The sequence below is a fragment of the Camelus bactrianus genome, chromosome 25, assembly GCF_048773025.1.
Source record: "Camelus bactrianus isolate YW-2024 breed Bactrian camel chromosome 25, ASM4877302v1, whole genome shotgun sequence".
NCBI classification, from domain to species: Eukaryota; Metazoa; Chordata; class Mammalia; order Artiodactyla; family Camelidae; genus Camelus; species Camelus bactrianus.
The window spans coordinates 6,262,771-6,276,305 of record NC_133563.1 but is presented as its reverse complement, the minus strand read 5'-3'; the positions used below and the strand labels follow the sequence as shown (position 1 = coordinate 6,276,305).

The window sequence follows — 13,535 nt, the reverse complement described above, 5'->3', positions numbered from 1 at the left end:
GATCTGTGTCCTACCCCTTTTATTTGTCTGACATGAAGTGGGTGTTCAGTATTTGTTATTGAAATAGGAGATCTCCTTGTAAGCCGATTTGCCTAACACTGTGATGATACTGTTTTAATGAGGTAGCCTACATTTTCCAGACAGTCCCATCCTGGACTTACATGGATCCCATTCTTGGGTGGGAGGAAATCCACTGGGGAACTAAGGATACCATTATTAAGACTTTCCACAGTCTTTATTCTCCAGGATAAATAATAGCAATACTTTGAGCTTCTGCTCTCTTTACCAACACCATATTTCTTAACCTTCTAAGGCACACAGGCCAAATCAAAGCAGATGTGGGGAGGAAGCTGAGCATGCTATGGGCAGAGGGGCCCCCTGAGACCCTCCCCCTCACAGCATCCGTCCGCCACCTCTCCAGATTCTGTCCGACAGGAAGAGATTAGTCATGATGCTGTATGCCACTGGGCCTCAGTCTCGTCTACTTTCACACAGAAGTGGTCTATATATTTTTCTTTTCTCCTTAGAACTTTTTTTTTTTTTAATTGAAGTATAGGCAGTTTACAATGTTGTGTCAATTTCTGATGTACAGTATAGTGATTCAGTTATACATATTACATATTCCTTTTCATATTCTTTTTCATTATAGGTTATTACAAGGTATTGAATATAGTTCACTGTGCTGTACAGTAGGACCTTGCTATTTATCTATTTTATATATGGCAGTTAGTATCTGCAAATCTCGAACTCCCAATTTATCCCTCCACTCCCTCCTTTCCCCTCTGGTAACCATAAGTTTGTTTTCAGTCTGTGAGTCTGTTTCTGTTTCGTAAATAAGTTCATTTGTGTCACTTTTTCAGATTCCACAAGAAATGGCATATATTAACTAAACGGTCAAATATTAACAGTGATATTCACACAGTCTAAGGCCGTAAAATGACTTCAGAATCTCCTCTACCACGTCCAAACTGAAAGGCAGAACACATTCTAAGTGATTCATTTTTAGCAAGTCCTGCTTTATCGCATGACATATCTGGAAGCTCAATCTACACACAGCTTTGTCTTTTTACACATGCCAGTGGACATGTCTATGTTAGCTGAATGAGATATAAAGATTCAAAGTGTTTTAGTAAAACTTATAAATGTGTTCAAATCTCAGGAAAAGTTCTCAGCAGTTCCTAGCTAAAAAATCGCATCTGCCACAGGTCTTAAGGTAAAGCCAGACACTGCATAACTTGCCACTAGAGGAAATAACATATCTGAATTAAAAAAAAAAATAAGATCATCCTCTAAAGACTACAAATGCCCCCTGACTATAAGCCTACTTTTAGAAGCAAGAAAAAAGGAGAAAAAGCAAGCAAATTCTTAGTTTCTCATTTTTCCATTGTTTGAGGTATTTGCATCACTAAACACAACCATGGAAAGTCAAGACCAAAATTTGTTCAGAAAAAAAGGCAAACAACTGTCTACAAATTAAAATTCAAATTAATAAAAATGTAATTTAATGTTGGGGAAAATATTTTTTTCTAAGACAAGTTAATTTCTTGGACAATTCCAGAAGCAGACACATTATTTCCTAAAGGTCTTGAGTTGACTTTAATAGGAAATCTTTCCCAGGGCTGTTAAGCCTGCCTTCTTGTGTTCACAAAATAATTGTGGAGGAAGAGCATTCAAAATGGGAGCAGGGAAGAGACTGTGGAATGTTTTAAGATAAAAATTCCTAGAAAAAATAAATCCTACCAAATTCTGATGCGTTTGGAACTAGAGAAAAACCTGGCAGAGAAAGCTCTTAGCATCTGTCAAACATTTCCAATAATACTACATTCATTTTAATAAAATTTGCTCAGATAGTGCAGATATGAAGTTATTCGTTAGGTAAAGTTTGCACTTGGGTGGGTACAAATGCTCTTCAAGAAGTAATTGAACGGGGGAGGATATAGCTCAGTGGTGGAGTGCGTGCTTGGCATGCATGAGGTCCTGGGTTCAATCCTCAGTGCCTCTCTTAAGGGAGAAAAAAAAAAGAAGTAATGTAAGAATAATCTCTACCATGCCAATTAAGAAACCAGAGATCCCAAAGACAGCCTGGAAAATCTAGAATGAAAATAAAGCCAAGGCTGTTTGTACTTAGTTCCATGATGTGTCCCTCGGCAAGCACTCTTGGATTCTTCTTCAGTTCTGCTGACCTCAGTAATGCCCCAGAGCAATGTTTCCAAAAACACACTCTATTCATGGAAGACTCTCCCAACTAATGTTTTTTGACAATAAAGAAATCACCAAGATGGTGTTTCCCAAACTTATCTGACCATAGAGGGAGGTCCTTTCTAATGAGATCTCCTTTCTAGGTCTGGGCGAGTCCCAGGTTGGCTCCAGGCTATCTCTAGTTCCACCCTTTAGGTGTCCACTTCTTGGAAGCTTGTCATTTCCCTCACTCAGTTATTCTGGACTGGACTTCCTGAGACTTCTCCAGGGGAGGCTTGACTAGGGCCTGGGAGAAGAAAATCCTCTTCCTGGATGGATCCCCATGTCCAGAGGGAACCCACTGCATTAGAAATGGCTACATAAAGCTCTAACTGCACCAAAGCCTTATTTAGCACGCCTTTGGCTGTGTTGCCCGGAGTACCTCTCGGCCTGGAAGGTGTGCTGACTCCTGCATGACTCTTCTTGCTTCTTACCTCTGCTCTGTAGTTCCTGTTAGCAGAGTGTTTACGGAAATGGCAATACCAAGAATCTTTTTTTGCTTTTTTTTCCCCCTTTTTTCTTTTGGCTTTTGAGGTCTTGTTTCCTTAATTACTAGAGTAACACATGCTTATTACACAGAAATCTACCGTTACGTAAGTACATCAGGTAAAAAGAGGATTTCCGACAATTCTGCAAACCCGCTCTTCTCCCCACAATCCCAAGACTGTTACTGTCAACAGTTTTCTCATTTTTAATGATGCGCACGACTGGAAGCTCTATAATTTTCTGGGAATTCTTTATTGTGGTCCTTTTGCTTCAGGAATTTCTATTTCTCTTTATAAAGCTCAAATATCACCTTTGCAAAGGTGCCCTGACCCAGATAAGCCAGGCTGGTCCCTCCCTTCACCAGGTGCCCAAGTAATTTGCACACACTTCAGTTAAAGAGCTTAGAACAGTTTCATTGCAATTTTTGAATGAAATGTCTCCCCCACTTCAGAGACCTCAAGGGCCATGTCTCACTCCTCTTTGTTACAAGGTATCTGGCACACTGGCGCGCTATCAGTACCTGGTAAATACTTGTTGAATGAGTGAGTGAAGAAAGATATAAATAAAATATTTTTCTAACTCACAGACTTTCAAGCTCTATAAAAAAATCAGTCAAGTTGCTCACATTTAAATTTCTCTAAAAAGATGTTTCAATATATCTGACATTTCAATAACCAGGAAATACTGTTAATTCTAACTTTTCCCCATTGTTTAGGCCTGAAAACTTAAAGTTCTAACTTTATGGAAAATGGTAAAGTTGGAAGACTTTTGGGATAGATGGTGGTTTATTGTTCAAGTGTCAAATGAACATTTTGAAGCATAACATCTTTGGCCATAGGCTTTGTCCACTGACACCAGAACATTCCAGGAAATGACATTTCAAATAAACAGTTTCAAGTCCAGTAAACGACAAACACAAAAAGTATTCAATAGCATTTCACAGCAAATAGCCTTCTGTTGACAGTTTCTCAGGAATGACTGATTATATTTGCAAAGTACAAATATCTCTTCTGTTAGATTAACTGAATATGGCTTTAGCTGATTGCTTGAGCAAAAGAGTGACTCTATAAGAGTAGTGAAAGAGGTGAATAAAGGAGAAAAGACATGAAAGATGAACCTTAAAACAATATTCCTAAATATCAGAAAGCCCCAGTGGACCAACACTTCAAATTAACAAGCCCCACAGAGAGACTGTGACATGCATTCTGCATGACATATTGTTCAAGTGACAGCAGCCAAAAGGAGTCTCACTTTTCTTGGAAAAAGAAATTGCCATAGAGCTTTCATATTTCACCAACTAAATAGTGTGGGTTCAATGTAATTAAGGAATATAATTATGAACCCATTTCTTGGCCTCTAGCCCAAAGTCCTATTTTCTTATACAAGTGTATCAGTAAGTTTCATCTAGAACTCATATGCCATATGTTGGACCTAGTTCTTCCTATTAAAACACATAGGCAATCTACAAACAGAGATCCATAATCTAATTTTAATTTTAAAATTAAAGAATAAGACTCAACAGGTGCAATTAGAAGATAATGAGGCATAGGGTGGATTCTGAGCAGCCACCTAAAGCAGGAAGCGGAAGCAGGAAGTGACCTGGAGAAATTTAGACTCTGGGAAATGTAGTATGCAAGTGAAAAAAGAGTGAAGGATTTCATACACGGGATGGTGACTTCAACAGTAAAGGGACAGGCTATGCAGGGATACCGTAGCAGCTGGCCCTAGAGTTACATCCATACAACTAACGTGTTAAATTAGGAGGCAAAGCGATCACTAAGCAGATGGAGGTAAAAAAATAAATATATAATCCTCCCTTACAAAAAAAAAAAAATACAGTACTGTCAGAGTCATGCTTATTAAATAATAAAAGTTAAAATTTACTGAGTATTTGAGTTGGGTCAGGCACTGTTTTAAGTACACTTTGTGAATAGATTGTTTAATTTTCAAAGCAACCGTATGAGATAGACATTCTTATCACCTTCATTTCACAGATGAGAAAACAAGCACCGAAAGGCAAAGTAACTTGCTTAAGGCCACATGCTGTTAAGCTGCAGAACTAAGATTTGAACCCAGGCAGTCTGGCTCCAGAGGGTTTTTTTTTTTAATAGTATGCCATGCAATCTCTTAACACTTACTTGAAAGAAATATTACTCTTTATTTTGGAGTTTTATTCATATATTTACATAGGTCTTTAGAAGCCTATAGGAGAGATAAATCCTGAATTGAAGGAGACAGTGCTAGCTACCAAAAGCAGCCAAAGTCAGTGTACTTTCAGAGCTGGAAAGAGATACTCAATTCACCTTTGCATGGTGTTTGACATTTATTCATGCAATTGAACTCAACTCAATTAACAGTGATTTAGGGTCCCCTGCTGAGTACTAAAGATGTAAGATTCAAAGCCTAGAGAAGACACAATTTTTATACCAATCTAGAGCAGATAAAATACTCTGGAAGCTAACAGTTGAACAGAGATGAAGAAAATAAAGTCCAGAGAGTTCAAATGACCTGCCTGAGGCCAGCAAAGTAGTTTGTGGCACAGAGTGACCTAAAAATCTGATTGTCGTGGGTCCAATTCTCCTTTCACACTATCACTCTGCCTCCAATCAAGCTGGTCGGAACACACTGAAATAAAATTAACTTCCAAAATAAATATCCATACTCTATAAAGAGGAATATGTTTGCTATTTGCCTGTCTCATCTCTAGAACCCACTTCATTCTGGAATAAAGTCAAGGACAGAGAGAACAGATAGACAAAGGAATCTTTTTTTTAAAGGGAGAGGAGGAGAGAATTCACATACAAAACGTCTCCCTGATCTTTTCTGAAGGAATGAGTGTTTTTCTCTCTCTCAAATCTTACCCAGTTCCAAGAGCAGACTTGATACGTCTTTACTGATAACTATGTGCAGGTGCATGTGTATGTGTACAACTACATTCTAAGGGTCTTAAGAACAGAGAGCATGCTTTAAACCTCTCGGTATGCTCAGCTTCTACGAAGTGCTTTCTCATAGTAGGTGCTCAGAACAGTAATGATGTTAAAAGTGTAAGTATATACAATGCAAGGTTTCCAATTGGTTTTTTATTTTTAAAAATTGACCCTGTATTCACATCTCCTAGGGTTTTTTTATTAGCTAATTTTAGTGGCGCAATTTTACATGCCACCCTCTCCCCCCACAACCTGCCAGGGGACATTTGACAATTTTGGTTGTCACAACTTGGTCGGGGGTGGGTACTACTGGCTTCTAGTAGGTAGAGGCCAGGGGCAGTGCTAAACATCCTACAGTGCACGGGACAGACCTCACAGCAAAGAATTATCTGGCCCCAAATGACAATAATGCCAATGTTGAGAGACACTGGCCTGTTTAGAACTTAAAACTGCACAACCACATTTCCATTTCTCCACATTAAAACACAAGTATGACATAAATCAAAATGATACACTAAAGATTTCCCCCAACCAAGCCAACTTCAGCAGTCTACTGATCAGATAAACAATTATTTAAAGGGCTGATTTAGAATAAGAAGGGTTCATTAAAGCCAAAAGAAAAGTATGAATTTGAATACATATGTACTTAAGTAAGCAATGGAAAGCCTTCACCAAAGGGAAGGTTACTCCACATTTACAATGTAAAATATTCTGCTGATGAGGCATTTTCAAACCACCACTGGTATGATTCAGACATGGAACTCTCTTTTCAGACTAGTTTCATTTATTTCTAACTTTACTCAAAAGCCAGCTTTTAACCAGCACACAAAGGGGAAATATATGTTTTTTGTCTGCAAACAGGATCATCAGAATAAACTACTTTCACCATTAGCCATTCCTTTCCATGCCTGTCCATCTTCCCCATGTCTGGGTCAATCTGAAAAGTCCAGTTTTTCATCCTAGTTTCCTTATTGTGGCCAAAGGAGTCATTCCTCCAGGCCTACCTTGCTCTCCTCGCCTTCTGTCATGGAGAGGCCACTGCAGTAAAGCTGTCCTAACAGCGCAATGATACCTTGAAAGATAAACAAGGAAAAGGAAACGGAGGAGCTGCTTATGTTTTTTGCACTTGGTCATGGTTTCCTTACGTAGTCTCTAGCTGATGTGGTTGCATTTATTAGTTTTATTTGCTTGTTCATTTTCCCCAGTGGCTGATCAAATTTGATACTTGGGATGTCTGGCAGACACTTGAATAAAATTTCTTTCTTTAAGGGGACAAATTAGTTCTTTTCTGGGAATCAACTGACAAAAAACATACAGACCTCAGGAGGATCTTTGAACACACCACAGTAACTAATCTGCTGCGCATATTGTGTGTTGAGTTAAACACATCACCACTGACACCCTCACACATTGGTTAACGACTTTCTAAATATTTACCGAGATCTTTAATAAGCGAGAGTGCTTCCCAGGATATAAAGGCCCCGCCTCCATCATCCATGGCACCCTGCCCAACGTCCCAGCTGTCCAGATGTCCGCTGACCAGTACAACCTAGAACAAATAATAAAAAGAGAAAAAAAATAAAACGAAGCAGAAGTGACATCAAAGCAGAAGCATTTATACGCATTCCAAATATGGAAGTGAAGCTTTCATGTTTTCTTTTCTACTTTTACTTCTTAAAAGATCTGTGGCATTACTAGTGGAAAACTTGGTATAGAGGCATTATGTAAAGGGTGTAGGGTCATCTGAATAGGAATAAAACTTCTCACCTTGTACTTCTCTTTAGTGATATAATTTTGAATACTAAAGAAAAACGGTTTATTACTGACAGATGTTTGACAACTTTATCACATGGCTTAAAACCTAAATGATATAAAAATGGAGCTCAAAACTTCAACCATATTCTCAACTGTCTCATATTCTAGCAGACAAATAATAAACATGTGTTGAATTAAATTCAAATGAGAAAGCAAGAACAATAATTTATTTTTTTAAAAATTATTGTGCTTTGTGCATTATAATTTCTCTGGTGTTGAATAAATAAGTATGCTGGAGTTACAAACTAGAGTCTAATTAAACAGAAGAACTTTTAAGAAATATCTCAATTTATGTGTTAAATAAATCTATAGAGTATGTTACAAATTTTAAATCACCATAGGTTTAAATTTTTTCAAGAATCATTAGTAATTCTTTCTAGGAAAATATAAAAGATATTTCAGTGAAACTAAATTTTATGGACAAATTTTAAACAAGTCAAAAACTAAGTAAAATGATGCTGGGTTAATAGGATATTCACATGGAAAACATGTATCTTGATCTCTAGACCATGCAGTATATGAGTATCAGGGCAGATGAATTACAAATTTAAATAAAGGTGTTAGAGGAAAGCATACAACAGCTTTGCCAACTTACAGTAGGCACAGGCTTCTTAAACTGGATATGCAAAGTACAAACCAAGAAAGAAAAAATAATAAATTGGACTTTTAAAATATTAGGCATATTTGCTCATCAAAAGACTCTATTACAGGCATGAAAAGGCAGGAGAAAGTATTTACAATACACATATTCAGCCAAGTTCCCACATTCAGATTATACAAAGAACTCCTATGAGACAGTAACCAAAAGAGAGTCAAATGGTAGAAAAATGGGCAAAAGACTTGAACAGACAATTCTCAAAAACAGATGTATAAATGACTAATAATCATATTAAAAATTGCTCAGGTTCATTATTACCAAAGAAATATAAATTAAACCACATTCAACACATATCCAACAGAACAGCTAAAATGAGAAAGACAGAAAATATCGGTGAGAAGGTGGAGCAATTGGAACTCGTAAATTGCCGGTGTGAGCATACTTACAACCGCTCTGGAAAACTGACTTATCTACTAAATCTGAACACGCACACCCTGGGGCCCAGCAATCCCACTCCCTGCTGTACTCCAACAGGAGTGCGTGTGTATGGATGCTTCCATCAGAAGAGATATACTAGAACGTTCATAGAGTATTCATAATAGCTTCCCCCCCCAAAAGAGAACTATTCAAATGCTTGTCAACAGCAGAATGAATAGTGTGTTGTACTGATCAATGGAACACCGCACAGCAGTGGGAATGAACAAACACAATACACAGTAAATGTATGAATCTCATAAACATACTGAAGAGTGAAAGAAGCCAGACACACAATAATATATCGTGTATAATTCCATTTATATAAGATATAAAATCAAGCACAACAGGAGAGTGGATCCCCATGGTGTGGAGGGGTAGTGGCAGGAACAGGGCAGGAGCTGAGCGGCCCCGGTGCCAGTCACGTTCTGCTGCCTGATCTCAGTATTGGTTACACAGTCTGTACAAGTGCACCTCGTCATATGCTTAGGATTTGTGCATGTTCTCTGAGAACATTACACATCAATAAAAAGGTTTTTTTAGAGACCAAGATCAACAGATTAGTGTCTATGTACGGCATGTAGTAAACAAAGCAAACTGGAATAAATCTTCTTGATGATTAATATGAAAATGCCCCGGGACTTTGGGAAAGCAGGATTTTTGGTTTAAAATATCAGGGTGGCCCCTTGCACTGCCTCCTTCCCTGAGCAGCTGCAAGATCTCCCATTGACTCTGTATTTACAGACAGACCGGGCCCATATGACTTCACTGTAGTCACAAACAAGTACTATGCTTCAGACTAACAAATGGCCATGTAATGAACCCAAATGGATTGTTTCTAAGGAAAAAAATAATAATAAAGAAAAAAACGTGTTGCAATAGCAGGAAATTCTGATTCAGAAAGTGGTGTAATCCCATGTGGGATGAACAAACCAATTAGTCAACATTCTCACCGCCCTCAGGACCATTTTCCCAATGAAGTTAAAGTTCCAGTGAATAAAAAGTGTCAAAATCTGTTTCAATCAACTTTTTCTCAGATAACACATGGGAAACTAAATCAAGGCAGCTATTGTTTTAACCTTTAGATTTCCCTCAGAATAACATAGATTTTTTTACAATCATACTTCTTAATGTTTTCTGAAATACCTCCATTCTCCAAACCAGAATTATTACTTAAACTAATAGTTAAAAGATGGGAAAAATGGTTCTGAATGATAGGAAACTAAGACATTCCACAGGATATGGTCTTTGGCACAGTGATACAGAAGAATGATTACAAACCATTTGGCTATTAAAGTTTCTTTTAATTTTTTTTTACAAAAACAAAATATATTGGGGGTCACCATGAGATAGTAGTTGTAATTTAAATATTAATTGATTTAAAAACTAGGTGATGACAAAAAGTTACTTCTAATTCAGTAGCATTTTTAATGAACTTGAATCTCCCTAATCATAAGAGCTTCAACCTACACCTCGAAAACGGTAGTGCGCAAGTTCTCGTTCAACACGGAGTCTGGCATGCAGCCCCACAAAGGACAACTCAGCAAAACATATCAAAGTCATTATGTCTTGTACCAGGGGCAGGCAGGAATGAGCAGGAATTGTAACACATCTGGATCGGATGTAAGCAAACAAAACAAAAACAGACAACTCAGATACACAGAAAAAAGAACCGCCTTGTAAAAGACAGGAAAATGCACCGTCCCTTCACTGGCTCTGTTACCAGATGTAATACCAACAGAGAAGTGGGGCACCCCCTCCTCTACCCGCCTCGTGTGCTGCTCCCTGAGGCAGGCAGAGCTCTGACCAACTCCCCGCCCTCCAACTTCCTTCTCACCACCATCTTTTCCAAATGCAGGAAAGAGTAAAAGTTATTAAAACAACAGCAAGGGCCAATAGCAGCCACAACAAACAAATAGGAAGGCAGAATGGGATCTGTGATGCTGTGAAATACAGAGTTTGCATTCGTGAGGCACACGTTAGCCTTGACCACCAAAGACTCGGGCCTTGGGTTGGGTGGGGGGCCAGGGGGACTCACTGCAGTAGGGCAGAAACGCACTGGATGACAGCCTGCGAGGATGCAGAATTAGACTGGCACTGCACACAGCCACCTGCAGGCCAGCTGTGGGTCTGAGCCAAGATACCCTAAATCAAGGGTAGACAGAGCAGCCCCGAGGACAAGCTCCCCCACCACCATCTTTGTTATTGATGCATATGGAGATACTGAGTGCAAACAGATCTGCCCGATGAAAAGATGAATAAGAACATAATTGAAATGGGATATATTTAAAATATGGCAGAACAAGGGAAGAGAGAACAGCTTCAGAGGAAGTAAATTCTTATGAAAAGACGCTAATGCAAGATACTGGAGAAAATGTCATGACCTCTGGCATTCACGCATGCATCTACTCAACAATTTTTATGGCGTTTCTATGTTATGTGCTGGAAACGCAGAAATGGACAAAACAAGCGAATATTCTACCTTAATGGAATTTACATTCTGGTGAGGGAGATGGGCAACAAATAAACATAATACACTGATAGTTTTCAGTATTATAAAGAGAAACAAGGCAAAGAAAGGGAATAGAGAGTGGTGGTGACAGGGAGAGGAAAACTCAGCTGGCCTCCTCCTACACCGCAGATAACCACAGGAGCATTCAGTCCCCACCCTGCAACAATAGAAATCCGGGTCATCTGTAAAATCATAACTTTGTTTAGACCCATCACAGACCTGAGGTTGTAATTCAACCAGAGGAACTGAACTGCAGAGGATAACAAGCTGATCCAGGGAGAGGTGGACACACAAACCATCTGCCTTCAGCAGTGACAGGAGGGAGAGGCAACAGTCGGCAAAGTAGGAATGAAGACAACTAAAATGTTCACAAATTCCTAAAGGGTGAATGTGGGCTCACATGAGAGTTTAGAACCCTAGGAACCTCTCACATATGGGTTCTAGGTACCCATTTTCCACATCCTGTCCACAAGTTACCATCAGGTGCTCACAAGAAATACAGAGAGCGGGGCAGAGCCCTGAGAGTGTCCATCTCAGTGGTGCATGAGGGCAGGTGATGAGCAGGTGCTTTTGGGAGGCAGGCAGCAAACACACCTGCTTCCGGGACCCCTCTCTCATATGAAGCCAAGGCCATTCCCCCTGGGGTAGAGCTGTCCTGCAGGCCAGTCCGTGGCAAAGGCCAACAGCTACAGGAAAGAGGGCAGAAAATCGCACATCCACCCTGCACGGACACCTGTCTCTGGGGAGGGCAGCAGACCTGCTCATGCCCAGAATTCTGCACTGATGGAGTGAGCTGCCCCTGGGGAAGGGCTGGGGACATTCCCATGACTCATGGCGGAGCTCGGCTTCCACGTGGGGGAAGGGCAGAACTGTTGAGAAAGTCCCACTCTTGAGCTCTGGCCCAGAGAGCCTGGCTAAGACTGAGGGGCAGAAGCACCAAGAAAACACCTCATCCCCACCAGGAGCCTCCAGTGAGAAGCAAGCAGAGCAGTGACACTTTATAGCCAAGGGAGGGGCAAGGGCATAGAGAGAGACCCCTTCTGTGGTGCAGACACACAGGGTCTGCTGAAAGCTGAGGGTGAAGCCGAGCAGCAGCCGCCTGCAGTCCGCAAGCACCAAAAGAAAGAACAGAAGCGACAAAATGCAGAGCCAGTTCAACTCCCAACAGGTGGACTCAGCCACCCTCATACCAATGGCTTGACAGAGGAAGACCCAGTCTCATTTTTGAACACATTGTTCACCTGAAGCCCTACTGTTCTCTTACAGATGACACCCAGCACCCAATAAAAAATTATGAGGTATAAAATAAACAAGAAAGAAAAGAATTATTATCAGGAAATACTGTATTTAACAGACCCAGACCCAGATATAGCTCAGATATTTAAATCATCAGACAAAGACTTAAATATGATTAACATCGTAAAGACCTAGTGGAAAAGATGAGGCACCTCATCAGAGAGCTGACTCGGCAAGACAAGGCAAATGGAAATGCTCAAAATGAAAAATGCAATAGAATTATTTCTAGATGTACTAAATGCTTAAAAGAAGTAAAAAATTAAAACTTTTGTAGGACAAAAAAGAAAAACATCTTTATGTCTTTGGAGGGAAGGAGAAGATGTCTTAAGACATAAAAAATGCAAAGCATAAAGATGCATAAAATGCACAAAGCATGAAGAAAAGATGTATAAATTTAACTATTTGAACATGAGGCCTTTATGTTTATCAAGAGAAATCACAGAATGAGAGGAGTTGCTATAAATTGGGAGAAGATATTTATTGTATATATAACAACAAAAAAAAATAGTTTACATTCAAAACATAGAAAGAATTCCTACTAATCAACAAGAAAAAGACAAGAAACCTACAAGGCAAATGGAGAAAAGACATAAATGGGCATTTCACAGAAAAGAAATGATGAATGGCCATCAAGCATTTGAAAGATGACCAGCATTACTGACTAGGGAAACGTAAATCAAATCCTCACTAAGATACCTGCTTCACACCCATCCAACTCATAGAAAGTTTTAAAACTGACAATACGAGTTCTGGCAAGGTTGCTGAGGAAAAGGAATTCTCATCCACTGCTGGGAGGAGCAGGAACCTGTTTAAATCATTTAGGAAAACAACTGGGCATACCCTTTAGGTGGAATACATGTCACAATCCAACAATTTCACGTTAGGTGCAAGTTAGAGGAATTGTGGCAGTCGAGTTCCTGGAGACGTGTACCAAAATGGTCACACAGAAACAATCATGAGGCCTCAAACTAGAACCAACCCAAATGTCCACCAACAGTAAAATGGATAAACAAATTATGATATAGTCATACAATGGAATATTATAAAGTAGTTAAAATTACCTACATCTATCTATATATAAATGTGTATAAATGAATATCAAAACAGAAATAAGAAAAAGCAAAAATAAAATGAATCAGAAAAGAAATAGAAGAGTATTATCCTATAACATAAATTTCAAAATTCAGTG

General features: G+C 39.2%; 1 protein-coding gene across 7 annotated transcripts in view; it reads right to left on the bottom strand.

The window, feature by feature from the left end:
• Window positions 1-13,535, bottom strand: part of CPQ (carboxypeptidase Q) — a 390,372-nt gene that overhangs the window by 125,095 nt on the left and 251,742 nt on the right. For all 7 annotated transcript variants that reach the window (XR_012502314.1, XM_074353133.1, XM_074353132.1 and 4 more), the window contains one exon: window positions 7,089-7,200. Coding sequence is in view for 6 of the 7 variants with exons in the window: in XM_074353133.1 (XP_074209234.1) it covers window positions 7,089-7,200 (112 nt within the window). In the remaining variant the exon portion in view is untranslated. The remainder of the gene's footprint in view (window positions 1-7,088; window positions 7,201-13,535) is intronic.